Below are 25626 nucleotides of genomic sequence, written 5' to 3'. Positions count from 1 at the left end.
TCTCAAAATCTCTGTAAAGCGTCTTTGAGTATATGAAAAGCGCTATATAAATAAAATGTATTATTATTATTATTATTATAAAGTTTATTTGCACTTGTTTTGTCCACATACTTGGGTTACTTTTAAATATGCATATTTATCCTGTTTTCTATTTGGCAGAATACCAGTTTAGTTTGGCTGAAACAGGCCCTTCAGCCCACCAAGTTCGTGCTGACCAGCGATCCCGCACACGAGCACTATCCGACACACACTTGGAACAATTTACAATTATACCAAACCAATGAACCTAGAAATCTGCAAGTCTTTGGAGTGTGGGAGGAAACCGGAGCACCCGGAGAAAACCCACTCGGTCAGAGCGAGAACGTACAAACCGTACATACAGCATCCGTAGTCAGGAGTGAACCTGGGTCCCTGGTGCTGTGAGGCAGCAACTCTACAGCAGTGCCACTGTGCCGCCCTGGTGCCCCCGTTGAGAATAAACTGCTTTGGACAAACTGTTTACAAGATATTTGCTGTCCAAATCATTATTATTTAAGAACAATTATTACCTTTATTGTGAGATATGTAATTGTTTTAAAAGGTTATTCAAAACAAATAAATAGCTGAGTAAGTTATAATGGAAATAATATTGGAACTTTTTAAAAATAAAACAGGGATGTGAGCGAGAGGTTTCGTCATTCTTGTCCAAGAAATTTCAAGGCAAACTAAGTAAGATAACAACCATTCCGAAAGAAGACTTGGATTTGGTAAGATTACTGTATTTCTCTGTTGTTTTTCCACCATCACCAAAAAATATGTTTGGATGGTATAACATCATTAAATATATTTATTCTGCAGCCTAATCACCTAGTTGGCTTGAAGAGACTCTACATTAAGCTTGCCTTTAACACGGTTGATGATCTGATAAAAGTTCGGAAGGAAATTTCTCCATCAGTGAGGAAAAACAAAGAGAGGGAGAAATCCAATGATGCCTATACAGTTATGTTGTCCAGGTAATTCCATAATGAACAGCTTTGTTTCATGTTTGTGTCATTAAAATGCTACTGTTGTTGGCTTCCCATTTTCATATTGTTTAGAAAGCTTGTGATCAATAATACTCGTGATATTTGTAAGTTTATAATGGAGTCAGGATAACTTTCAACATGTTCAGTGTTCTTGTTTACAGGTTTAGTTTAGTTTATTATTTATTTGTTTGCGTGCTAGCCAGCCAAAGAAAAGACGATACATAGTTTCACTCAAGACATCCACAGAGCACAGATAAAAGATAAAGGGCACAAGTCCGATTTAAAGATGGTTCAAACATCTCCAATGAGGTAAATGGGAGGTTAGGGCTGCACTCAAGCTCACGAGAGGACAGTTTGGTTGCCTGAATACAGCTGGGAAAAAACTCCCTCAAAATTATAGGTATGCAGTTTCAAACTTCTATACCTTTGTCTTAGTGTATTTTCATTTAATTTTGAATTTGAATGTACAAAAATTAGGAACTTTAAAGCTTGAGTAGATGTTCTTATGTTCTTGAGCTTTAAAGTGCTGACACTTTTGTGTCTCTAAATTCCCAGAGGACGTAGTTGGGGCACATGCAATAATAATAACATTTAAAAGTCATTTGGATATGCATGTGGATAGGAAAGGTTCCAAGATAAGTGTGAGGTTATTCACTTTGGAAGTAAGAATAGAAAGGCAGATTATTATCTGAATGGTGTCAAGTTAGGAAGAGGGGATGTTCAACGAGATCTGGGTGTCCTAGTGCATCAGTCACTGAAAGGAAGCATGCAGGTACAGCAGGCAGTGAAGAAAGCCAATGGAATGTTGGCCTTCATAACAAGAGGAGTTGAGTATAGGAGCAAAGAGGTCCTTCTACAGTTGTACCGGGCCCTGGTGAGACCGCACCTGGAGTACTGTGTGCAGTTTTGGTCTCCAAATTTGAGGAAGGATATTCTTGCTATTGAGGGTGTGCAGCGTAGGTTCACTAGGTTAATTCCCGGAATGGCGGGACTGTCGTATGTTGAAAGGCTGGAGCGATTAGGCATGTATACACTGGAATTTAGAAGGATGAGGGGGGATCTTATTGAAACATATAAGATAATTAGGGGATTGGACACATTAGAGGCAGGAAACATGTTCCCAATGTTGGGGGAGTCCAGAACAAGGGGCCACAGTTTAAGAATAAGGGGTAGGCCATTTAGAACGGAGATGAGGAAGAACGTTTTCAGTCAGAGAGTGGTGAAGGTGTGGAATTCTCTGCCTCAGAAGGCAGTGGAGGCCAGTTCGTTGGATGCTTTCAAGAGAGAGCTGGATAGAGCTCTTCAGGATAGCGGAGTGAGGGGGTATGGGGAGAAGGCAGGAACGGGCTACTGATTGAGAGTGATCAGCCATGATCGCATTGAATGGCGGTGCTGGCTCGAAGGGCTGAATGGCCTACTCCTGCACCTATTGTCTATTGAGATATGGCCATGTGTGAGCAAATGGAAATAGCTTAGATGGGGCATCTTGGTTGTCATTGACAAGTTGGGCCTGCTCCATGCTGTTTGATTCTGACTCTGGCTATGAATCTAACCCTAATTCTGCCTTGACAATTGAACATTACGTTCTACCTCTTGCACTTGTATTATTTTCTATTTACGTTTTTGCACTAATGTCTTTGTTTGCACAGTTGTCTTCTTTTAGAATGTTATTTGTTGTTAACGTGTAATTTGTTTTTTATGCATTGTTTGATTGTGTGTGCCTCACACAATTAGCTAAAAAGCTAATTAACTGGATACTAATTGCCAACAATGCCAATCTGTTGGCTCAGTTTCTCTAATAAATTGCAAGTATTTATACGGTCATAAGTGATTTGTGAAAAATACCAAGTAAGGTTTTTCATTGTACCTGTGCCTCGCCGTACTCGTGCAAATGATAATAAACAAACTTGGCCACTTGAAAAGAATAAGATTGAGAGACAAATGCTGCATCTTTTTTTTGATATTACAAGGCAATTAGATTAGGGGAACCAATAGATTAAATGGTGAGAGAATGACACGCCTCACCGCTGCACTCGCCTCGCTTCACCACTAGCCTGGCCTTGCCTCGCCGCTGGCCCGGCCTCGCCGCTGGCCCGGCCTCGCCGCTAGCCTCACCTCGCCCGGCCTCGCCTTGTCGCTGGCCCGGTCTCGCCTTGCGTCGCCTCGCCGCTGGCCCGGCCTCACCTCGCTTCTACCCGCTGGCCTAGCCTCGCTGCGGAGCGTGAGGCCCGTTGATGTTGAGAGGGGATGTTGAGAGAGACTTAGTCATACATTTTATGACAATTGTTATTTTATTCAATACCAAGAGAATTAGAATGTGTACGGAAAAAGCAAAATAGAAAAAATAAAACAAAACAATTTTTTTCTTTGTTGTAAAAAGTATTTCTGTTCAATAACCTTTCTATAATAGTAGAATGTACTCATGATAGGCCTGACATTGTACATGTATCATATCATATCATATATATACAGCCGGAAACAGGCCTTTTCGGCCCTCCAAGTCCGTGCCGCCCAACGATCCCCGTACATTAACACTATCCTACACCCACTAGGGACAATTTTTACATTTACCCAGCCAATTAACCTACATACCTGTACGTCTTTGGAGTGTGGGAGGAAACCGAAGATCTCGGAGAAAACCCACACAGGTCACGGGGAGAACGTACAAACTCCTTACAGTGCAGCACCCGTAGTCAGGATCGAACCTGAGTCTCCGGCGCTGCATTCGCTGTAAAGCTACAGACTGTTGAAAATAATAGTAATTTTTCACACGTGAATGTAGCGCAACGCGTATGCGCATATAAATTTTGATGTAAAATTCTGAATTTTGGACATCAAAATTCTGAATTTGTAAAATCAAATGTTGGGAGGTCTGTAGATGAGCACGGGGTATGAGGAAAAGAAAAGAAAGTATGAGAAAAGAATGTGGAAAATAATTAAATGAGAATTAAAATTAAAAAGAGTGCTGTAAAATATTGACCAGACAACTGTTAAAGTACTCTGGATTGTTCTGGGTGCCCTAATATCAGACAGAACTTCATAGTCGATGTTGAGAGATGATTATTGTAAAATTGTATAAATGAGAAATGATATTGGATGAAGTTTCTTACATGTCAATTCATGGACTCTGGAATATCTTGTCCCAAGAACTGATTGGGACTAATGTTTAATACAATACAATACAATATACAATACAATATATCTTTATTGTCATTGTACCCAGGGGTACAACGAGATTGGGAATGCGCCTCCCATACGATGCAATAATTTAAGTAATTTAGACAACAGCAACCCAACGAAACAATTGTAACAGTTTTAGGCAGGGTAAAGTGCAAGTTGATCTATGCGTTGTGACCATCCGGCTCAGCAGGACCGGTTCATAGCAGCTATGGCCCTGGGGATGAAGCTGTTCCTGAGTCTGGAGGTGCGGGCGTAGAAGGCCTTGTATCGTCTGCCCGATGGAAGGAGATCGAACAGACTGTTGCAGGGGTGTGAAGAGTCTTTGTGGATGCTGGTGGCTTTTCTGAGGCATCATGTGTCGTAGATGCCCTCCAAGTCTGGTAGCTGTGTTCCGATGGCCCTCTGAGCTCTATGGACTAGCTGCTGTAGAGCTGTAGAACCAGTGATTAGTGAAATATTGGCTCGTTGGATTTGTTTACAATTTTTAAAAAGCTAATTAACTGGATACTAATTGCCAACATTGCCAATCTGTTGGCTCAGATTCTCTAATAAATTGCAAGTATTTATACGGTCATAAGTGATTTGTGAAAAATATCAGCAATCTGTTGGAAAATCCGCCTGTGTTTTTGTTTTTCAACATTTGCTACTTGCCTAATCTTTTGTTTATGCAAGAACAAAGTGTCAGGTTGAAACAGTAGAAAAGTAATTTTAAAATAAATAGAAGCAGAATTTTATTTTGAACTGTTAAACAAACTTTTTAATCTTTAGTGTATATGTGAAATATTTTGTAATTTACTTAAATTAGTTCGACTCTGTAAGAAATGGTGGAATTGGAAGCAATAATAGATTTGTTCCCATGTTTCAATCTAAAGGATTATGCCACTGCTGTTTTGCAGGAAGCACAATTTTAACACTTAAAAGAGGAAAAATATTAAGCACGAGTGGTTTTTTATCCAAAGGTTCCGTAACCAAGATTATTTTCTTGTTTTTCCTCTGAAAGAGACCTACCCAGTTGTTACCCCTCGCATCCCAATTACTAAAGAGGCCAGAGAATCAGGATAAATGTTGCACACCAAGATCAGAAATTGCTGGGGTCTCATTTTAGGTCACATATCAGGGATTAATTTTCTGGTTTAGGAATAATTCATTAGTACATTGCTGAAAATAAGTCTGTTTTTGTCCATTTTAGTTGCACTATACAGTTTAGAAGTGCGTGCGTGGCATTTCTTCATATGTTTAAAGATATTTGTTTTCATTGTAGTGCCTTGGCTGGAAGTAATGTGACAGAAGTGGAAGAAACATCAAAAAAAATTTCTGATCAAATGGAAAACATTGTTGACATTCGAGAATACGATGTACCTTATCATGTCCGAGTATCCATTGATTTGAAGATTCAAGTGGTGAGCACACTGATTTCATGTAGACCATTGTTATGCATTTGACCAATGAGGTCAAATCTTTCTCTGTGGTAATGGAAAGCTATTAATTCAATCTGAAACCAGGCCTGGTTCATAATTGCTCTCAATTCTATTGCATCCAATCCATTGTTGGTGTATTTTTGGATCTTGTGCCTTTTCCAATCAAGGGGTTAGCTGGTTATATGTTTCCACTATTCTGACCCTCCAGTTTGATCACTGATTGGCGAGGAGCTGTGTGAAAGGACATCTGTGGCTGAAGCTCCATTGCAATATTAATGGAACTTGAGTATACGTAGCTTGAATGTGCATTTAAGGTTAAGGCTGCAGTAGTCTTTCAATCTTCAGACAGATTATTTGGAATAGTTACACATATTTTGCTGGTAACTTCGCTGAAATTGCAGCCGTGGCTATTAAAGGTGGCTGTGCTTACCAAGTGATGAAAAGTTATCAAAATTGTGTTCAAGTAGTGTTGTTCTGTAATGTCTTTTTTCTGCAGTTTTAATCTCATTGCATTTAATCAACGCTATTAATTTTTATTTTCTGAATATTAAGGGGATCTGGGACTTTTTTGAAGTAGAAGACCACCCGTGATCTTGAGAAATGGTGGGAGTTGACTTGGATAGCCAGAAGGACTATTTCTGTTCATGTTTCTTATAGATTTTCATTATTCTTTCTTTCTAGGCACATTGGTACAACATTCGAATCCGTGGTGGCATTTATCCTCCTGAAATTGTGCGTAGGGATGACTTAGTTGAACGACCAGTAAGTAATAGATAACTACATGGTTTAATCCGATTTTACAGTTAATTGTACCATCAATTAACCATGTTATTTATTTTTAATAAACCACCAACAGGTTTATGGAACGTTGTTTTTATTCTCACTGATATGATACAGACTAATTGTAAATGTGTGGTTATCCCCAGACCAAGAATTGCTAGTAAAGCCTCAGTGATAGTTAAGTCTGAATAGAACAAGATTCAGTGTTATTTTTGAGTAAAGTACATTTCTAATCTGCAACAATGTTGTTTCATTTTAGAGATTTGTTTTGTAAAATTAGTCTAATTGTAAATTATAAGTTTTATAAGTTTTTATTTGTCCTTTAGTGTGGATAATTGGTGCATTATATCGATGGTTATTTTTTTATATACATTTTGTTTTCCAGGATCCTGTTGTTTTGGCTTTTGATATTGAAACCACAAAATTACCATTAAAATTTCCAGATGCTGAAAATGATCAGATCATGATGATTTCCTACATGATTGATGGACAGGTTTGTTTCTGTATTTGTAACGAAAAGTGATAACTGACAATATTAACATTTAGAAAAAGATCATTTTATAGAATCTTTAGAAAACATTTTTGCATTTTCCTTAAATTTGATATCAGCTCTGCAACTTGTGCCATGGAAAATATACTGAATAATAATAAAATGAGGAAAAGACAGATTAATCTCTGTCCAATAGTCAGAACCATAGTGAATATTCCATTGTGATTGGAGTCCAGTTAATGTTTGGAAAGATGGAAATCATTCTCTTTGACCCCCATCTTTGACAATTCCCATCCTCCACTTATTCAATTTTCTGATATAATTTATCCCACACCAAGACCCACTCAGCCACCAACCCTGTTAATTTTTTGTTTACCTCCCAGTAATATAATGGTTTAATATTCCTTTATCGTCACTCCAATAGTGCAAATCTTTTATTGTGGACAGCTTTAGATGCAATTCTATTGTTTTTCCCAACTTTGATCTCCAAATCATCCCTCTGAAGTTGACAGCTGTAGCTTGAGTTGGTTGGGCTCAGTTCCCCACTTTCCTCCCTATATTAATGCTCTCGCCAATCTCTTTGTAAAAAAACTTATCACTGTACCTCTGTGCATGTGATGATAATAAACTTAATCCCATTCTTATGTTCATAACGTGTCGTAGAATATTTCTCATTGAAATTGTTTATATATCAGAAAATGCATGTTGTTGGAATCTTATTAGCTGCATCATATTAATGTGCAATTTCAATTTACCCAAGTACCTGTATGTAAATGTTCTCTCTATTTTCAGGGCTATTTGATTACGAACAGAGAAATTGTATCGGAAGATATTGAGGATTTTGAGTTCACACCAAAGCCAGAATATGAGGGTCCCTTTTGTGTGTTTAATGAGCCAGATGAGGTGAGTGAAATTTGTTTATCCAATGATTGATTAATCTGCCATTTTTAAGATTTATGTTGAACGATTTTCACAAGTTGAGCCGTACAATGTGATACCATTTGAGAATGGCCTCTCATTTCAAAGGTACAGATTTCTGTTTGCCACAATTTGCTAAAGTCTTAATGGAAAGACTTGTTTTTGTAAATGTTGTCCCTTTGATCTTTTACCTATTTTGGTTTAGGCAAGCTTAATTCGGAGATGGTTTGATCACATCCAAGAAAGTAAACCTAACATATTTGTGACATATAATGGTGACTCTTTTGATTGGTGAGTGATTTGTTTATTAATCATAATGCAGTCACTGTTAGTGTAACTTTAGATTCTGGAACAATTGGGTTTTTTTCAAATATGCTTAGTGATTTAATATGCCTGGCCTTTTGCAATTCTGCATTAGGGTTAGCCTTATTTTGTTTTATTGGATATTGACATTCTTGCATCTAGACATTGAGTTGCCCTGGTTCAAAAAAGATTGTGGTAGAACATAGCAATCACTATTTTAATGATTTGAGAAGCAAATTAACTTTCATTCAATAATTGTGGAGATAGCCAGAATTTGTTGCTACATTGTACTATGATAATTAAGCTTCCATTAGCAGCCAAGTTGGATATAGTGCAGTATTCTATTTTATTTCTCGCAGTTCTATTTATTGTCACATCATGTCACAAGTGCAGCATTGGTTAACGCAAAATACGTTGATCTCTTTTGCACCAGGAGAGAAAAAGTGGTGTCAGAATTGTAATTTTGTCTGTTTTCCAGGCCTTTTGTTGAGACACGAGCATCGGTGCATGGATTGAACATGTACAAAGAGATTGGCTTTCAGAAGGATGGTCAGGGTGAATTCAAAGCCAGTCAAAGCATTCATATGGACTGCTATAGGTACGTGATTTGGGATCTTTAACTGTAATTAAAGAATGATCAAAGTTGTATCGTAAGACTGAATGAATTTCCCTTTATTAGGATAACTATTGTCAACAGTCAGCATAATTGAAATAAATCTTTTTCCAAAGATTTATTTGTATGCTTTCATGTTGCTTAAAGTAGCCCTTTCCTTATGCATCGACTTCAATCAAAATTGTAGCCTAGGTTTATACATAATATTTTTGGGAGCAGTGTCTCAGTATCAGAAATAAAACTGGGAATAGCAAGTGGTAATTGAGAATACTGTGTTTGTAAAAGATGAACATGATGACTGTACAGGTCAAGCACTTGACGAACTGAGGGAACAATAACTTTGTGGATAGTGATCAGAATGTTAAAATATGAAAGTAAATTTACATTCCTTTGTTTTCTGTAACACATGATGATGTAGCTATACGTGGGATTGGTTCATCAATTGAGTTACCCTTGCAATGAACTTTGATCAGGAAAGAGGAGCTCATTGTATCATTGTATCACAGGCTATATCCACGTAAACAGTTGAAGATGTTGACGACACAGCAAAACTTTTCATCTGAGCTGGAAAGTGAGGTTGAGATAATGCAGGAAGACAAGAGAATCAAAAGACAGGAAAGCCAGACTGCAAGAAAGCTCTAGAAGCTGTAGGTGGCCATAAGTCTACAGCAAAAAATGGTCATACATATTTACAAACTGCAAATCATGTAGAAAACCCAACGATCAATAGAAGATGTGCAAATGAAAAGCGCAAACATTAAACAATATCTACAGAAGAGTAAAAGGATGAATCGAAAAGAAATGGGCAAAGTTTCCATTCCACAGACAATAGAATTTGAGGAAACTCTAAACATTGGAACTGTACAAATGCATATCGCAGTTTCAAATGAAATGATATCTACACAACAATCCAAAGAACCAAGTTCACAGTGGATATGGAACCTCCTTCCACATCATGTTACTCAGATTGTACCAAAATACCATTGTTAAACAGGAAAGAACGTGAATATGCAAAAGAAAATGTCTACAGGCAAAGCTATGCAGTGCTGACGGAATATAGAGATAATATGCCACAGCTTGGATGCACCCAATTGCAAGGATGGACATAGGGTTGTGTGAACAGCCTGTTCTACATCACAGGTGAAAGGATCTGGGGAGCTGGATGTGAAGAGTATTGAAGACTGTATTGGGAAATGAAATCAAAATGCTCATTGAAAAGTGTCCTTGAAGAAGAAGCAATTTAGTCCTAAGCCAAATATGCCAAGAGTATTTTGATGAAGTCTTTGGTTGCTTTGAATCTTACATATCATCAACATTAGCCATCCAAAATTAAACCAGTGTTTTCACACTCCTAAACAATATACCAGTCAAATTGAAGAGAAAGCTTGGAAAGGAATGGTGCTGAAAGAGATATAATCAAAGTCACTCAACCTACTCACAGGGTAAACTCCATTCTGGGGAGAGAGAAGCCAAGTGAGTAGTTAAAGGAATGCAGAGATTCCTAAACTTGAATATGGTAAACTACAAATTCAGTAAGCTACCCACCCTCAAACCTGGTCAAAATTGTTCACGTGCAGGCAAATATGAAAGGTTTCAGCAAAATCAATGCCAGGGATAGTTATTGGAATTTGAACTGGTGAAAAATCTTCAATGTTACAACATTTAACACATCATTTGAATGATATAAAAAATAAGGTCCACTTGTTTGCTTAGACTAATCCAGGGCATATTTCATAGATAAGACTCAAAAGATACAAGAGACCAGGGGATGTCAAAGTTCACAATTGCCATCTCTTCAAACTTTTGGAAAGAGTCAGAAGGGCCGGGCCTCGAAAATGATCAGTGAGATGTAAATCACTGAGATGAAAGTACTAAAACATTAACACAAATGTGATCAGTAAATTATAGAAATAAGAAACTGCAGATGCTGGTTAATACACAAAATGATAAAAGTGTCTGAAGAAGGGTCTCGACCTGAAACTTTCCCATCCATGTTCTCCAAAGAAGCTACCTGACCAGCACTTTTTGTCCTGATCAGTAAATTATTTCATTAACAGACGTAAGGACATGATGTGCCTAAGGCAAACTAAATGTACTGCAATAGAAGAATGTAGGTTCACAGGTAGATGCCTCGAAGCATGGGAGCAGTCTGTGCGCAAGCAACCATGTTGATAGAATTCAATCTTAAGTGCTCATGTTGCAGAAATATAAGGTCATATATAGTGTTAGAATTTCCACACATCTCTGCAGAAGTGAATTCATGATGGAAGTATAAACTGCTAGAGCAAATGTACAAAAGATGGTGACCATAAGACTGCAAAAATTAATCTTGAGGCTCGGGGATTATGATTTCACTTAAAAATGAAAATTAAAAAATGTAATTTCAATAGATACGCTATCTTATTTGCCATCACTGATGTCTTGAAACAAGAGATCTGGATTGGCAGACAGGACATTTTGTTAACGTGACAACAAAACTAACAAAGGTTACAGTAAAGGCTGGCAAATATGAGCAGTTGCAGATGCTCTGTGAAGAAGGATTCAAGAATGACTTCAAAAGATGAAATGAACATAATCAGCACTATGGTGTCATTGATCAATTCAAGATATCTTCTCATAGAAAGATTGTTTTTGGCTGACTGGATCCAGAATCATCATTCAAAATGGTGGAGGAACAATTACTCCGGGAAAAATTTGAAGGCTACATGTACATAGAGTGGAACACGTGATCAGCTGTATATGAAAAGAATTGTGTCAATATGCTTAGTGCACCAAAAGTATGGAAATGCACAACCAAAAAAGAAATGCTGGCTGCTGACATACAACCTATGATCACATTGAATGGTTGTGCTGGCTCGAATGGCCTACTCCTGCACCTATTTTCTGTATCTAAGCCATAGCAAGTTGTAGGAACTAATTCATTTGCACACTACCAAAAATATTATCATGCAGTTGTGAACGACTTCTTCAAACTACCATGTGTCAGAACAATGAAAGACTTAAGAAACACTGCAACTATCATTGCGGTTCACATCTTGTAGAACGAAGGATTACTGAGAACCTGGTATGTGGTAATAGAAGCCAACTCATATCTATAGAATTTCGTTTTCAGACTGTATTCTGGTACCTCCTTATAACCTCAATCCTACTCCAAAAATACATAGTTTTGTGGAGAGATGTGTCCAATTAGTCCAAAGGGCTATTATCAAATGTAGAGGGGAAAGCCACAATTAGCGTTGTCATTCAATGACACTCTTTGAGACGGATGTGTGATCACCCACCAAGCTGTTGAACAGCAGTAAGTATGGCAACTTTGCCAAGCAAATCGTATTTTCCTTTGAGACTAAGTATGTGTAAAATAACTATATATTGCTCAAATGAAGACAACATAACGACAATCATTCTAAATCGTTATAAGGATTGCTGTAAGAGCAAGCAGTTTATTTACAAATTCCAGTTACTCAGACCTAATACCCAGCTAAAGTAATTGTTAAAATTTGTATTCTGAGACTGTGTGTCTAGAAGATTGGCCAATGCACGAGGCAGAACATCTGGCTTGCACCTAAATCAATAAACCAGTGGCATAATCGAAACCAGCAGCCCTTAGCAGCATGCTGAATATAATTTCTAAACAGGTGCAAACACCGTTCACAAATTCCTGATCCACAAGATGGAGCTCCAACACCTTGATAACTGAGCAAAATCATGCCTGGTGTCATCTCTGATTTGAATTGCTGAGCAAATGGCAGCAATCCCTTCAGCCATTGAATATCTTAAATTCCCTGCTCTTTCCTATTTTTATGACTGTTTTATAAAACTTCCTTTGAGAGTTGTTGATCATTTACCTTAGTACAGCTGTCATTGAATGTCAAATTCTGTTTTCAAATACTCAGCGTATTTTGCATGTTAAGATACTGGTTCTCCAACTTTAGATAGCTCCTCTGTCCCTCCCTTCCCCATCTCCTTCCCAGATCTCCCTCTATCTTCCTGTCTCCACCTATATCCTTCCTTTGTCCCGCCCCCCTGACATCAGTTTGAAGAAGGGTCTCGACCCGAAACGTCGCCCATTCCTTCTCTCCCGAGATGCTGCCTGACCTGCTGAGTTACTCCAGCATTTTGTGAATAAACTGGTATAAATACAAGTTGTACAGATAAATGTAACTCTTGACCAGACTTCCTAAAGTGGACATGTTTAGGAGTAAATTGGTGTAGAAATCTGAGAATGACCAATGCTGGTACACCATTGGAATGGGACCCGCTGCTCCAGTGAGTGCTGTGAACAAATGCTTGAATTTGCCTCCTGTAATCTTTGCTTGTTATTATATGGCAGTGGTTTCTGTTTTTATCTTAACTTGGGTTGGACCGCATGTCATTATTTTGAATGTTCTTTTCATATCAGATGGGTGAAACGAGACAGTTACCTGCCTATGGGTAGTCAGAACCTGAAGGCTGCAGCCAAGGCTAAACTGGGATATGACCCTGTGGAGTTGGACCCAGAGGAAATGTGTCGAATGGCAACTGAGGAGCCCCAGGTAACAACAGCAGAAATATATTAAAAGGGTCGTAAAAGCTTGCTTTAGTTGATTGTGTTGTGGTTGCAAGTGTCAGAACGTAATGAAACTTAAAGAGTTGGAAAAATTAGCTAAAGTGTTTCAAAAATAATTGCTGAGAAGCAAAGATGTGATGGAAATACTTTCTGAGATGAGATGCTTTGTGTTGATGTGTGAGAAGCTGAAATGGAAACAACTTAATTTACTTGTAACTTTACCAACATGTTATTACTATAGATCTTTTAATTGTATATATCTGAAATTACAGAGTGACTGAAATATCAGCAAATTATCATTTGTCTTGCTTGATTTAAAAAATCAACAATTTTAGGATGAAAGTACTTGGCCTATCATCACAATTTGTGGAATATCAATGCTTTTATTTTTTGTGTTTCAGACATTAGCTACTTACTCAGTGTCCGATGCTGTGGCTACTTATTACATGTACATGAAATACGTACATCCTTTCATTTTTGCTTTGTGTACAATCATTCCAATGGAACCTGATGAGGTAGGTGCACAAAAACTGGAGGGCTGACCTTTTTATTTAGTTCTTGATATGTAAGATTCTGGGAAGAGTGGGATTATTGCACTATTGGGCTTTTATGCGAGGAGCGATTTCTATTCTTGTGATTGAATTCTGACACTAGTTTTTGTTATGGGATTCCAATAATGATTCAAGGCAGCCAACAGATTAATTTAATGGTGTGATTTGAGGTGACAATGTGGTAGCCTTTGGAAATTGCCACATAGATGATGATTTAAGCCCTGTAAAGTACTCGGAGAATCCAAAGAAATATATGAGGGGAAGATGCAACTTAATAAAATGTAAATCTCAGGGTATTGATTGATGGACCAATGTTTCAAGAAGCCATCGGTAACAATGAAATCACATACTAAAATTAGATCTATCAGATAAGGAACAATGTTGCGAGTTTCCATTCTCGTTATTCTCACTGGGGTGTTGCCTGGCTGCTGGCACTCAGGCCTTATATATTAAAGCAACAAGACAACAATGGCCAGCTGGTTCTCGTGAGATGAGAAATAATGAAGGTGGTAATGTAACAGCCAGTGGTCCAACTGGAACAGAATGAAAATGGGCAAAATGGGTTGGACTAGGACTGAACTATTGACACTTTTAGATCAAGGTAGGGATGAAGTTTGAAACACAATATTTATACCAAAACAATATTGAATGATCGAGGTAATGTGATCTATTGGTATTTTTTTTCCAATTCCATTTTTCGTTTATAAATAAGTTAAATTTAACTCTCTACCCAAATTATAAATGCATGCATTAAAACATCAATCAATTAAAAAAATGCAAGTATCGATTATAGCTTGATGTGGATGTGCTCTCAGTTTAATTATTTGATTGGTTAAGAATTTTGAGTAATCTGGTCAGGCTAAATTCAGCAAAACCACCAATTCAATGAATGGTGCAGGCAGATTGTTCAAGCAGCAGTTTGGTGAAGTTGGAGAATAGTTATTGCCTGTGAGTGGAAGATTAAGCTCACCACCGCTTGCCTACGTTAGCTTATGATCACAGAGAAAGGCGGCACGCACTAATAAAAATAAACTTTAAAACCTGCAGCCCTGTAGGTGTTTGACAATGTGCCAGGCTGCCCACTGAACTTCGAGGGCTCATAATTTCCCCATCTCTAGGTGGAACTTTTTGCTTGTTGAATGTATATCTGATTTGTGTATTTAAAATGATCAAGCAGCATGAAAAAATGGAATAGAGAAACCATGCTCTGGCATTGGTGTTGAGGTCAAGAAAAGGGGCATAATTTTAAAAATTGCTTACAAAGCAGATCAGAGGTACTTTACCATGTGAAGATCGATAAAAATGCACTAAATTCCCAATTAAACTGGACACTGGGCAAACTGAAATATTTAAAGTGACAGACTTTGTCATTTTATTTAATTTAATGTCTGGGAGTAAAGCGAATAAGTGGAGTTGAGCTCAACTGTGACCATGAGTGGTGGTTATGAGAGGTACAGGGATTTGACTTAGCACAGTCTGTCAATGCATACATAATTCCTGCCATAAGGTGGCACCAAGGTTTTTTAATGGCAGCAAAATGGGATTTAGTTGAATTGTTTTCATGAAGAAATCGTTGTGCTTTTCAGGAGTGTAACTTAATTTTGACATGTAATTGAATGCATTTCTTCTCTTGGTAATAAGTTCTTCTTTATGTTTCAGGTGTTAAGAAAGGGGTCGGGAACACTTTGTGAAGCGTTGCTTATGGTCCAGGCCTTTCATGCCAACATCATCTTCCCAAACAAGCAGGAACAGGTCTTTAATAAGCTGACAAATGATGGTCATGTTCTTGACTCAGAGACGTATGTAGGAGGACACGTTGAGGCTTTGGAATCAGGAGTTTTTCGCAGTGACATACCATGCCGATTTAAAATGGTGTGTATTGAAAATGAATGCTGCTATCATTGCTTAAGACATAGAAACATAGAAACATAGAAAATAGGTGCAGGAGTAGGCCATTCGGTCCTTCGAGCCTGCACCGCCATTCAATATGATCATGGCTGATCATCCAGCTCAGTAGCCTGTACCTGCCTTCTCTCCATACCCCCTGATCCCTTTAGCAAAAAGGGCCACATCTAACTCCCTCTTAAATATAGCCAATGAACTGGCCTCAACTACCTTCTGTGGCAGAGTATTCCACACTCACCACTCTCTGTGTGAAGAAATGTTTTCTCATCTCGGTCCTAAAAGACCTCCCCCTTATCCTTAAGCTGTGACCCCTGGTTCTGGACTCCCCCAACATCAGGAACAATCTTCCCGCATCTAGCCTCTCCAACCCCTTAAGAATTTTATATGTTTCTATAAGATCCCCCCTCAGTCTTCTAAATTCCAGCGAGTACAAGCCCAGTCTATCCAGTCTTTCCTCATATGCAAGTCCCGCCATCCCAGGGATCAATCTGGTGAACCTTCTCTGTACTCCCTCTAAGGCAAGAACGTCTTTCCTCAGGTTAGGAGACCAAAACTGCACACAATACTCCAGGTGCGGTCTCACCAAGGCCCTGTACAACTGCAGCAGAACCTCCCTGCTCCTAAACTCAAATCCTCTTGCTATGAATGCCAACATACCATTCGCTTTCTTCACTGCCTGCTGCACCTGCATGCTTGCTTTCAATGACTGGTGCACCATGACACCCAGGTCACGTTGCATCTCCCCTTCTCCCAATCGGTCACCATTCAGGTAATACTCTGCTTTCCTGTTCTTGCCGCCAAAGTGGATAACCTCACATTTATCCACATTATATTGCATCTGCCATGCATTTGCCCACTCGCCTAATCTATCCAAGTCACTCTGCAGTCTCCTAGCATCCTCCTCACAGCTAACACTGCCACCCAGCTTCGTGTCATCCGCAAACTTAGAGATGTTGCATTCAATTCCCTCGTCCAAATCATTAATATACACTGTAAATAACTGGGGTCCCAGCACTGAGCCTTGCGGTACCCCACTAGTCGCTGCCTGCCATTCCGAAAAAGACCCGTTTATTCCTACTCTTTGCTTCCTGTCCGCCAACCAATTTTCTATCCACCTCAACACTGAACCCTCAATACCGTGTGCTTTAAGTTTGTACACCACTACTATGTGGGACCTTGTCGAAGGCCTTCTGAAAGTCCAGATATAACACATCGACTGGTTCTCCCTTATCCACTCTACTAGTTACATCCTCGAAAAATTCTATAAGATTCGTCAGACATGATTTGCCTTTGGTAAATCCATGCTGACTTTGTCCGATGATTTCACCACTTTCCAAATGTGATGCTATCACATCTTTAATAACTGACTCTAACATTTTCCCCACTACCGATGTTAGGCTAACTGGTCTATAATTCCCCGTTTTCTCTCCCTCCCTTTTTAAAAAGTGGGGTTACATTAGCTACCCTCCAGTCCTCAGGAACTACTCCAGAATCTAAAGAGTTTTGAAAAATTATCACTAATGCATCCACTATTTCTGAGGCTACTTCCTTAAGCACTCTGGGATGCAGCCTATCTGGCCCTGGGGATTTATCTGCCTTTAATCCATTTAATTTACCTAACACCACTTCCCGACTAACCTGGATTTCCCTCAGTTCCTCCATCTCATTAGACCCCCGGTCCCCCGCTATTTCCGGCAGACGGTTTATGTCTTCCTTAGTGAAGACAGAACCAAAGTATTTGTTCAATTGGTCTGCCATCTCCTTGTTCCCTATGATCAATTCACCTGTTTCCGACTGCAAGGGACCTACATTTGCCTTAACTAATCTTTTTCTCTTGACATATCTACAAAAGCTTTTGCAGTCTGTTTTTATGTTCCTTGCCAGTTTTCCCTCATAATCTATTTTCCCTTTCCTAATTAAGCCCTTTGTCCTCCTCTGCTGGACTCTGAATTTCTCCCAGTCCTCTGGTATGCTACTTTTCTGGCTAATCTGTATGCTTCATCTTTTGTTTTTATACTATCCTTGATTTCCCTTGTTAGCCACGGATGCACTACCTTTCCTGGTTTGTTCTTTTGCCAAACTGGGATGAACACTTGTAGTTCATCCATGCGACCTTTAAATGCCTTCCATTGCATGTCCACCGTCAACCCTTTCAGCATCAATCGCCAGTCTATCTTGGACAATTCACGCCTCATACCCTCAAAGTTACCTTTCTTTAAGTTCAGAACACTTGTTTCTGTATCGACTTTGTCACTCTCCATCCTAATGAAGAACTCTACCATATTATGATCACTCTTGCCCAAGGGGCCTCGCACAACAAGACTGCTAACTAACCCTTCCTCATTACTCAATACCCAGTCTAGAATGGCCTGTTCTCTCGTTGGTTCCTCGACATGTTGGTTTAGAAAACCATCTCTCAAACATTCCAAGAAATCCTCTTCCTCAGCACCCCTGCCAGTTTGGTTCACCCAATCTATATGTAGATTGAAGTCACCCATTATAACTGCTGCACCTTTAGTGCATTCATTTCTAATTTCCTGCTTGATGCCATCCCCAACCTCCCTACTGCTGTTAGGTGGCCTGTACACAACTCCCACTAGCGTTTTCTGCCCCTTAGTGTTTCGTAGCTCTACCCATATCGATTCCACTTCCTCCAAGCTAATGTCCTTCCTTTCCACTGCTTTAATCTCCTCTCTAACCAGTAACGCTACCCCACCTCCTTTTCCTTTCTGTCTATCCCGCCTGAATATAGAATATCCCTGGATGTTGAGCTCCCAGCCTTGGTCACCCTGGAGCCATGTCTCCGTAATCCCAACTATATCATAATCATTAATAACTATCTCCACATTTAATTCATCCACCTTATTACGTATACTCCTTGCATTGAGACACAAAGCCTTCAGGCTTGTTTTTACAACTCTCTTACCCCTTATACGATTATGTTGAAAAGTGGCCCTTTTTGATTTTTGCCCTGGATTTGTCTACCTGCCACTTTTACTTTTCACCTTGCTACCTGTTGCTCTACCCTCATTTTACACCCCTCTGTCTCTCTGCTCCAGCTCCCATCCCTCTGCCACATTAGTTTAAATCTTCCCCGACAGCACTAGCAAACACATCCAAACTTTTGGGGTTCATTTGATATCTCTAAAGATTTCAAAGGAGTAGGGTAAACTGTTGGTTGTATGTTGCCACTTTATCTTCAGATATTATAAAATATACATGAAATTGGATGGGTAGAAATGGGTTACAATAAGTTCCAATGTATTTTTGCTGATAGGGTTTCTTATCCTTAAACTCTACCAACTGTGTAAAGTTGGTGGGCTTTGAGTAAATACTCTTATTGCCTGGCTGACATTATTTATCCCAGGAGTGCCTTGCGGTTGCCTGCCAGGGCACATTGATACTATGTGCTTTGTCTCATTTTTTTTCCCTATAGCCAACTGACAAGGCATTGAGGTAGCATTACTCCACATAGTTTATCTCCCAGTGGGAGCAGTTCTGTTGGCTCTTGAGTGCAGCACTGGAATCTTGGGCAAGGTTTCTGGGTTGTTGGAGTTCAAACGGAAGCTTGGTTTCAAGCTCAAGCACCAATACATGGATCTGTGTGAAGCTGAAGGGAGAGGCTCTTCCCACATCTGGGGGATTTTCTGAGACAAATGCTTCTTGCTGCTTGAGCTTTCAGAGATACTTGCCCATTTGAGAATGCATAATTAAATATATTCTGACATTCCTCAACAGGATTGCTGCTGATAGGCAAACTGGTCTTATTGTGCCTCATACTTGAAAATATGGCCTCCGGCTACATTGACTAGAGTATGAACATTAGTTGCAGTCATAAAAAAAGATTATTTTATTTTATAAGTAAGATTTACGACTTGTTTAGAGCTCCAGGATTCGAATAAATTCAGAACTGTTACTTCAATATGTAACTTTTCAGCTTCAGTATATTTTTATACAGGTGAACAGCAGCTGATAGAGCCACTGTCTCTCAGCGTCAGAGACCTGGTTTCGATCATGACAATTGGACGTTGGCTGTGTGGAGTTTGCATGTTCTCCCTGTGACCGCGTGGGTTACCTCCCTGTTCTCTAGTTTCCTCACATATCCCAAAGATGTGTGTAGCGAGTGAATAAGAAAGTGGAAGTGTCACATAGAAGTAGTGTAAACAGGTGATCGATGGTCGGTGTGGCCTCATTAGCCCAAAGGGCCTGTTTCTCTGCTGAATCTCTGAACTAAACTGGAGCCGCCTTACGAGAGAGGGGTATTTAGGGCCCAATTACTGATTGGCAGTCAGAATTTTGAATGGCATCGAAGCAGAATTAGAGGAAGACTCTTGTCCTTTCCAACCCACCTGCCACTTCTGAGAATCTTGGCTATATGGTGGTGGTTCAGTCAGGAGTTCTGTTTCCAAGTTTCTGGAATGGACTGATATTTGTTATCTCACCCATGGAGGGAAACTAATTGGTCTCTTAGTTTAGTTTACCTTATTTTATTATTGTCACATCTACCGAGGTACAATGTAAAGGGTTTGGTTGTGTGCTATCCAGTCAAAGAAAAGTCTATACATGAATACAGTCAAGTCTTCCGCAGTGCGCATATAAAGGATAAAAGGTACAATGTGTAAAAAGGGACTGCAGATGCTGGTTTAAACCGAGGACAAACACAAAAAGCTGGAGTAACTCATGAGGGTCTCAACCCGAAACGTCACCCATTCCTTCTCTCCAGAGATGCTGCCTGTCCTGCTGTGTTACTCCAGCTTTTTGTGTCTATAAAGGGTACAACATTTAGTGCAAAGATATAACATTAAAGTCTGATATTATCTTAAGTGTTCTGTTATTTTTACATGCAAGTTATGAATAAAGAAATCAGTACTACTTTGGAATTTAATTAGACTATAGAAATTGAGGCTGTGGGAATTGTTAATTATTTTTTTTCATTGACGCCTTTCAGAATCCATCAGCCTTTGACTTTCTGCTGCAGAGAGTGGAGCGCACGATGCAACTTGCCATTGAGGAGGAGGAGAAGCTTCCAATGGAGCAGGTCACCAACTTCCAAGAGGTAAAGTGTAGAATTGTCTCATTATTGTGGGTACAGGGAAGAATTGAATATTTCAATTTCAGCTTCCATTTGAGTAAAAATTTGGGCATGCAGGTTGTTACTTCCATGTTGAAATATTTTCTGTTTGTGTTATGATTGTGTGTTTCATGTTCCTAAAATACCTTTATCCAAATGTCTTTGGATTTATTTAAAATTAAAATAGTGTGAATTCTGAAATTACATTCCTGTTCTTGAAATTACATTCTTAGTTCTTGCGACATGCCAATTTTAGCTCCTGATTCAACTTGCACCCTATGTCGAGGCTACTGTTTGGGGGCCTGTAGATAACTCCCATTAGGGTCTTCTTACCCTTACAATTCCTCATTTCTATCCATACTGATTCTACATCTCCTGATTCTATGTCACCCCTTGCAAGGGAGTGAATATCATTCCTCACCAACAGAGCGACCCCACCCCCTCTGCCCACCTGTCGGTCTTTTCTATATGTTGTGTACTCCTGAATATTCAGTTCCCAGCCCTGGTCCTCTTGTAGCCATGTTTCAGTGATTCCCACAACATCATACTTGCCAATGTCTAACCGAGCCTCTATATTTCTTATACTTCACGCATTTAAATACAACACTTTAATTTCGGTATTCACCTCCCCTCTCACACCGGTCACAATTGGCCCCGACCTTACTCTCTTATCCCTTCTAGAACTTCCCTCCCCATTCATCCGAGAGTCCTTGCAATTTCACCTGTATTCGCTTCCCCTTTAACTCCATCTTCATATTCCCAGTTTGTCAACCCCTCCCCCCCACTACTTAGTTTAAAGCCACACTTGTAGCACTAGCAAACCTACCTGCCAGAATGTTGCCCCCCCTGCTGTTAAGGTGTAACCCATCCCTTTTGTACAGGTCACCCCTACCCCAGAAGAGATCCCAGTGGTCTAGAAATCTAAATCGCTGCTCCCTGCACCAGCCCCTCAGCCATACATTCATATCCTCGATCTCTATTGAAGGTGATGGTGGAAAGTAGTTTTTCAGACTGAAGGCTTGTGACTAGTGGTGCGCCTCAGGGATCGGTGCTGAGTCCATATCTGTTAGTGGTTTACATCAATGATTTGGATGAAACATAGAAACATAGAAACATAGAAAATAGGTGCAGGAGTAGGCCATTCGGCCCTTTGAGCTTGCACCGCCATTCAATATGATCATGGCTGATCATTCAGCTCAGTAGCCTGTACCTGCCTTCTCTCCATACCCCCTGATCCCTTTAGCAAAAGGGGCCACATCTAACTCCCTCTTAAATATAGCCAATGAACTGGCCTCAACTACCTTCTGTGGCAGAGAATTCCACAGACTCACCACTCTGTGTGAAGAAATGTTTTCTCATCTCGGTCCTAAAAGACTTCCCCCTTATCCTTAAGCTGTGACCCCTGGTTCTGGACTCCCCCAACATCGGGAACAATCTTCCCGCATCTAGCCTCTCCAACCCCTTAAGAATTTTATATGTTTCTATAAGATCCCCCCTCAGTCTTCTAAATTCCAGTGAGTACAAGCCCAGTCTATCTAGTCTTTCCTCATATGTAAGTCCCGCCATCCCAGGGATCAATCTGGTGAACCTTCTCTGTACTCCCTCTAAGGCAAGAACGTCTTTCCTCAGGTTAGGAGACCAAAACTGCACACAATACTCCAGGTGCGGTCTCACCAAGGCCCTGTACAACTGCAGCAGAACCTCCCTGCTCCTAAACTCAAATCCTCTTGCTATGAATGCCAACATACCATGTTGCACAAGTCATACATTGCAAGTTTGCAGATGACACTAAAGTGAGTGCTATTGAAGATAGCAATGATGATGACCAAAATTCACAACAGGATCTTGATCAGCTATGTAATTGGGCTGAGGAATGGTTAATGGAATTTAATGCAGATAGGAGCAAGGCATCATTGGTAATATGATGAAGGTAGTTGAGGCCAGTTCATTGGCTATATTTAAGAGGGAGTTAGATGTGGCCCTTGTGGCTAAAGGGATCAGGGGGTATGGAGAGAAGGCAGGTACGGGATACTGAGTTGAATGATCAGCAATGATCATATTGAATGGCGGTGCAGGCTCAAAGGGCCGAATGGCCTACTCCTGCACCTATTTTCTATGTTTCTATTTACCAGCCAGTCTACCAGTTTCTTGTTCTTGTTGATCAACATTCTCAACCATCAAATCTCTGGGGGAAAAACTGTTATTACAGCTTTCATTTCTGCTTAACCTTAACAGCTATTCTGGTAATTCACTCCTAGAAATAATTTATCAGCCAATTTATCCTGTATTGAACTGCTTTCTTTCATTTATTTACTTTTCCCCCACGCTGGGATTTAGGCAATACCGACAAGGTGGTGTCTTTATTGCCCAAAGCATGACCTTGTGAAGTTGGTGATGAGCTGTTGTCTTGAATTGCTGCAGTCCTTCTGCTGCAGTCCTTCCAATTGTGCTGCTGAGCAAAGACTTAACATAACATAAAATAATAATACAGCACAGGAACAGGACCTTCAGCCACAGTGTCCATGCTGAACATGATGCCAAGTTAAACTAATCTCTGATCCATATCCATACGTTTAGTTGAAAGTCTCCTATGTGCCACGATCGTATCCGTGTCCACCACAATCCCCGGCAGCACGTTACAGGCTGCTTAACCTTAACAGTCTCTGTGTAAACAAAAAACTTCCTTTAAACCACCCCCCTCTGCCTTCTTGCCCATAACATTTCTACCATGGGAAAATGTTCTGAATATCTACCCCACCTAAGCCTCACATAATTTTGTAAGCTTTATCAGGTTTCCCCACAACCTCCAATGTTCCAGAGAAAACAATCCAAGTCTGTCCAACTTCTCCTTAAAGATAATGCCCTCTAAGCCAAACAGTATTCTGATAAATCTTCTCTGCATCACCTCTAAAGCTTCCTCATCCTTCCTGCAATGGGGTGCCCATAACTACACACAATACTCCAAATGCAACCAAAGCAAGGTTCTTTTCAGCTGTATTTTGACTTCCAGGCTCTATACTCTTTGTTAGATCCTCAGCAATCTCCCCTCCTATTTCACACAGTGTCCTGTGACGGAAACTGTCAAGCCCTGGAGATTTTGCCATGTTAATATGTTCCCCTTGTCTCTCATACTTTATCTTGACTCGAACACTTTTCCAGAATATAGATGTAATCCTCTGCAGATTCTCCATCCTTCTCCCTGGCGAGTACCAATGAGACAATTCATTTAGAATCCTGCTCATCCCTGGCTGCAAAATTTGACTTCCCTTTTGGTCCATCAGGTGACCTACTCGTTTCCTAGTTGCCCTCTCGTTTCAAAGAGACAAAAGGATTTGGGATTCTCCTTAATCCTTCTAGCCGTAATCTATTTTCCTTTAAGTTTTCTCCTACGTCCCCAATAGACAACAAAGCATTTAATCAGTACCTGATACATTTTCCTCCTTATTTCTGATCAAACCTTTAATTACCTTTGTCAACTAAGTTTCTGTAATTTTACCCTAGCAGGGACGTGCTGACTCAGACCTCTTACCCCCATGTCTACCCCCATGCGCCAGATCTGTAGCCACGCATTCAATTGTCCTATTTTCCCATTCCTATACTTCCCTGTACAAGCAGTAATCTCAAGATTTTACTTTTCTCTAATTCTGTTTTATGATTCTTTTGTATACCAGACTGTTGTGAAAATTAACTGGAAAATCCTTTATTTGAACAGTTTGAATCATTACGTTCAATTTAAATACTGTCAGTGATGCTGGGATCAGAAAGATTGGATATTTTGCATTGTGATCATAGCTGAGTGGCTTGTGCTTAATTTCAAATGTGCTTGTTTTCTTCATTAAAGGTATGCGATGAGATTAAAAAGAAACTGAACTGTTTGAAGGAAGTTCCCAACAGGATTGAATGTCCCCTCATTTACCACTTGGATGTTGCAGCAATGTATCCTAATATCATTCTGACCAACCGCTTGCAGGTACTGGGATTGATGACGTGACAACATTAGTTCAGTCAAGGGAAGAATTAAGGATTCTGTCTTCATATGAGTTAAATTATCAAATCATTCTTTAGTGCTTCTGACCTGTACTAATTGAAGATAGACACAAAAAGCTGGAGTAACTCATATCTTCGGTGTAAACCAGCATTTGCAGTTCCTTCCTGTACTAAATGATTTTGTCTGACCAGTCGCTGGTGAATTACTTGGAGCTAATTTCAACCAATGAATACCTCATCAATGCCTAACTTCATTTTTGATATTTTAAGTATACCCAAATGGTTTCTAATAACTTTAAGTGGAGCGCGAAGTAAGCTGAATGGTATTTTCTGATTAAATATTTATGTTTCCTTATCCGGAGATTTATGTCCAGTACTAGCTTTGCAGAAGATGTGGTTTGCTTGTTATAATTATTCTGTAATCCATTAAAGATGGGTAAAAAATTCAATTTGTATCCATTGGTAATTATCTCACTGTCCATTACCTTGTTTACAGCCATCTGCCATGGTGGATGAAGCTACCTGTGCAGCCTGTGATTTCAACAAACCTGGTGCAAACTGCCAGCGCAAGATGACCTGGACATGGAGAGGAGAATTCAGTGAGTATAGTTGTACACATAGAATTCAGTAAGCATTAGACACCTTTCATTCCTGCAATAATCTGACTACTTTTCCATTTTGTCATATTATGCAGACCGCACTGTTTAACAGATGCAAGGATTCGTCATAGTAGAGATGAGAGTAGCACAGCTCAAGAGTGTTTAATTGTCATGTGTATGGAAATGGAACAAATCAATTCTTGCCTGCAGCAGCATATCAGGTTTAACAGTACACAATAGATAACAAAATAAACAAACAAA

General features: G+C 39.7%; 1 protein-coding gene across 1 annotated transcript in view; it reads left to right on the top strand.

Moving 5' to 3' along the window:
* The window catches only part of pole (polymerase (DNA directed), epsilon), an 88665-nt gene that overhangs the window by 7841 nt on the left and 55198 nt on the right, over nt 1-25626 (top strand). The window contains exons 5-18 of the mRNA XM_078421429.1: nt 654-746; nt 838-992; nt 5446-5584; nt 6284-6364; nt 6768-6875; nt 7665-7775; nt 7996-8081; nt 8572-8691; nt 13106-13238; nt 13654-13767; nt 15463-15675; nt 20657-20764; nt 24621-24749; nt 25263-25365. Coding sequence (XP_078277555.1) covers nt 654-746; nt 838-992; nt 5446-5584; nt 6284-6364; nt 6768-6875; nt 7665-7775; nt 7996-8081; nt 8572-8691; nt 13106-13238; nt 13654-13767; nt 15463-15675; nt 20657-20764; nt 24621-24749; nt 25263-25365 — 1693 coding nt within the window. The remainder of the gene's footprint in view (nt 1-653; nt 747-837; nt 993-5445; nt 5585-6283; nt 6365-6767; nt 6876-7664; nt 7776-7995; nt 8082-8571; nt 8692-13105; nt 13239-13653; nt 13768-15462; nt 15676-20656; nt 20765-24620; nt 24750-25262; nt 25366-25626) is intronic.

The sequence above is a fragment of the Rhinoraja longicauda genome, chromosome 25 (genome assembly GCF_053455715.1).
Source record: "Rhinoraja longicauda isolate Sanriku21f chromosome 25, sRhiLon1.1, whole genome shotgun sequence".
Taxonomy (NCBI): domain Eukaryota; kingdom Metazoa; phylum Chordata; class Chondrichthyes; order Rajiformes; family Arhynchobatidae; genus Rhinoraja; species Rhinoraja longicauda.
This window is presented reverse-complemented; position numbering and strand designations above follow the sequence as displayed.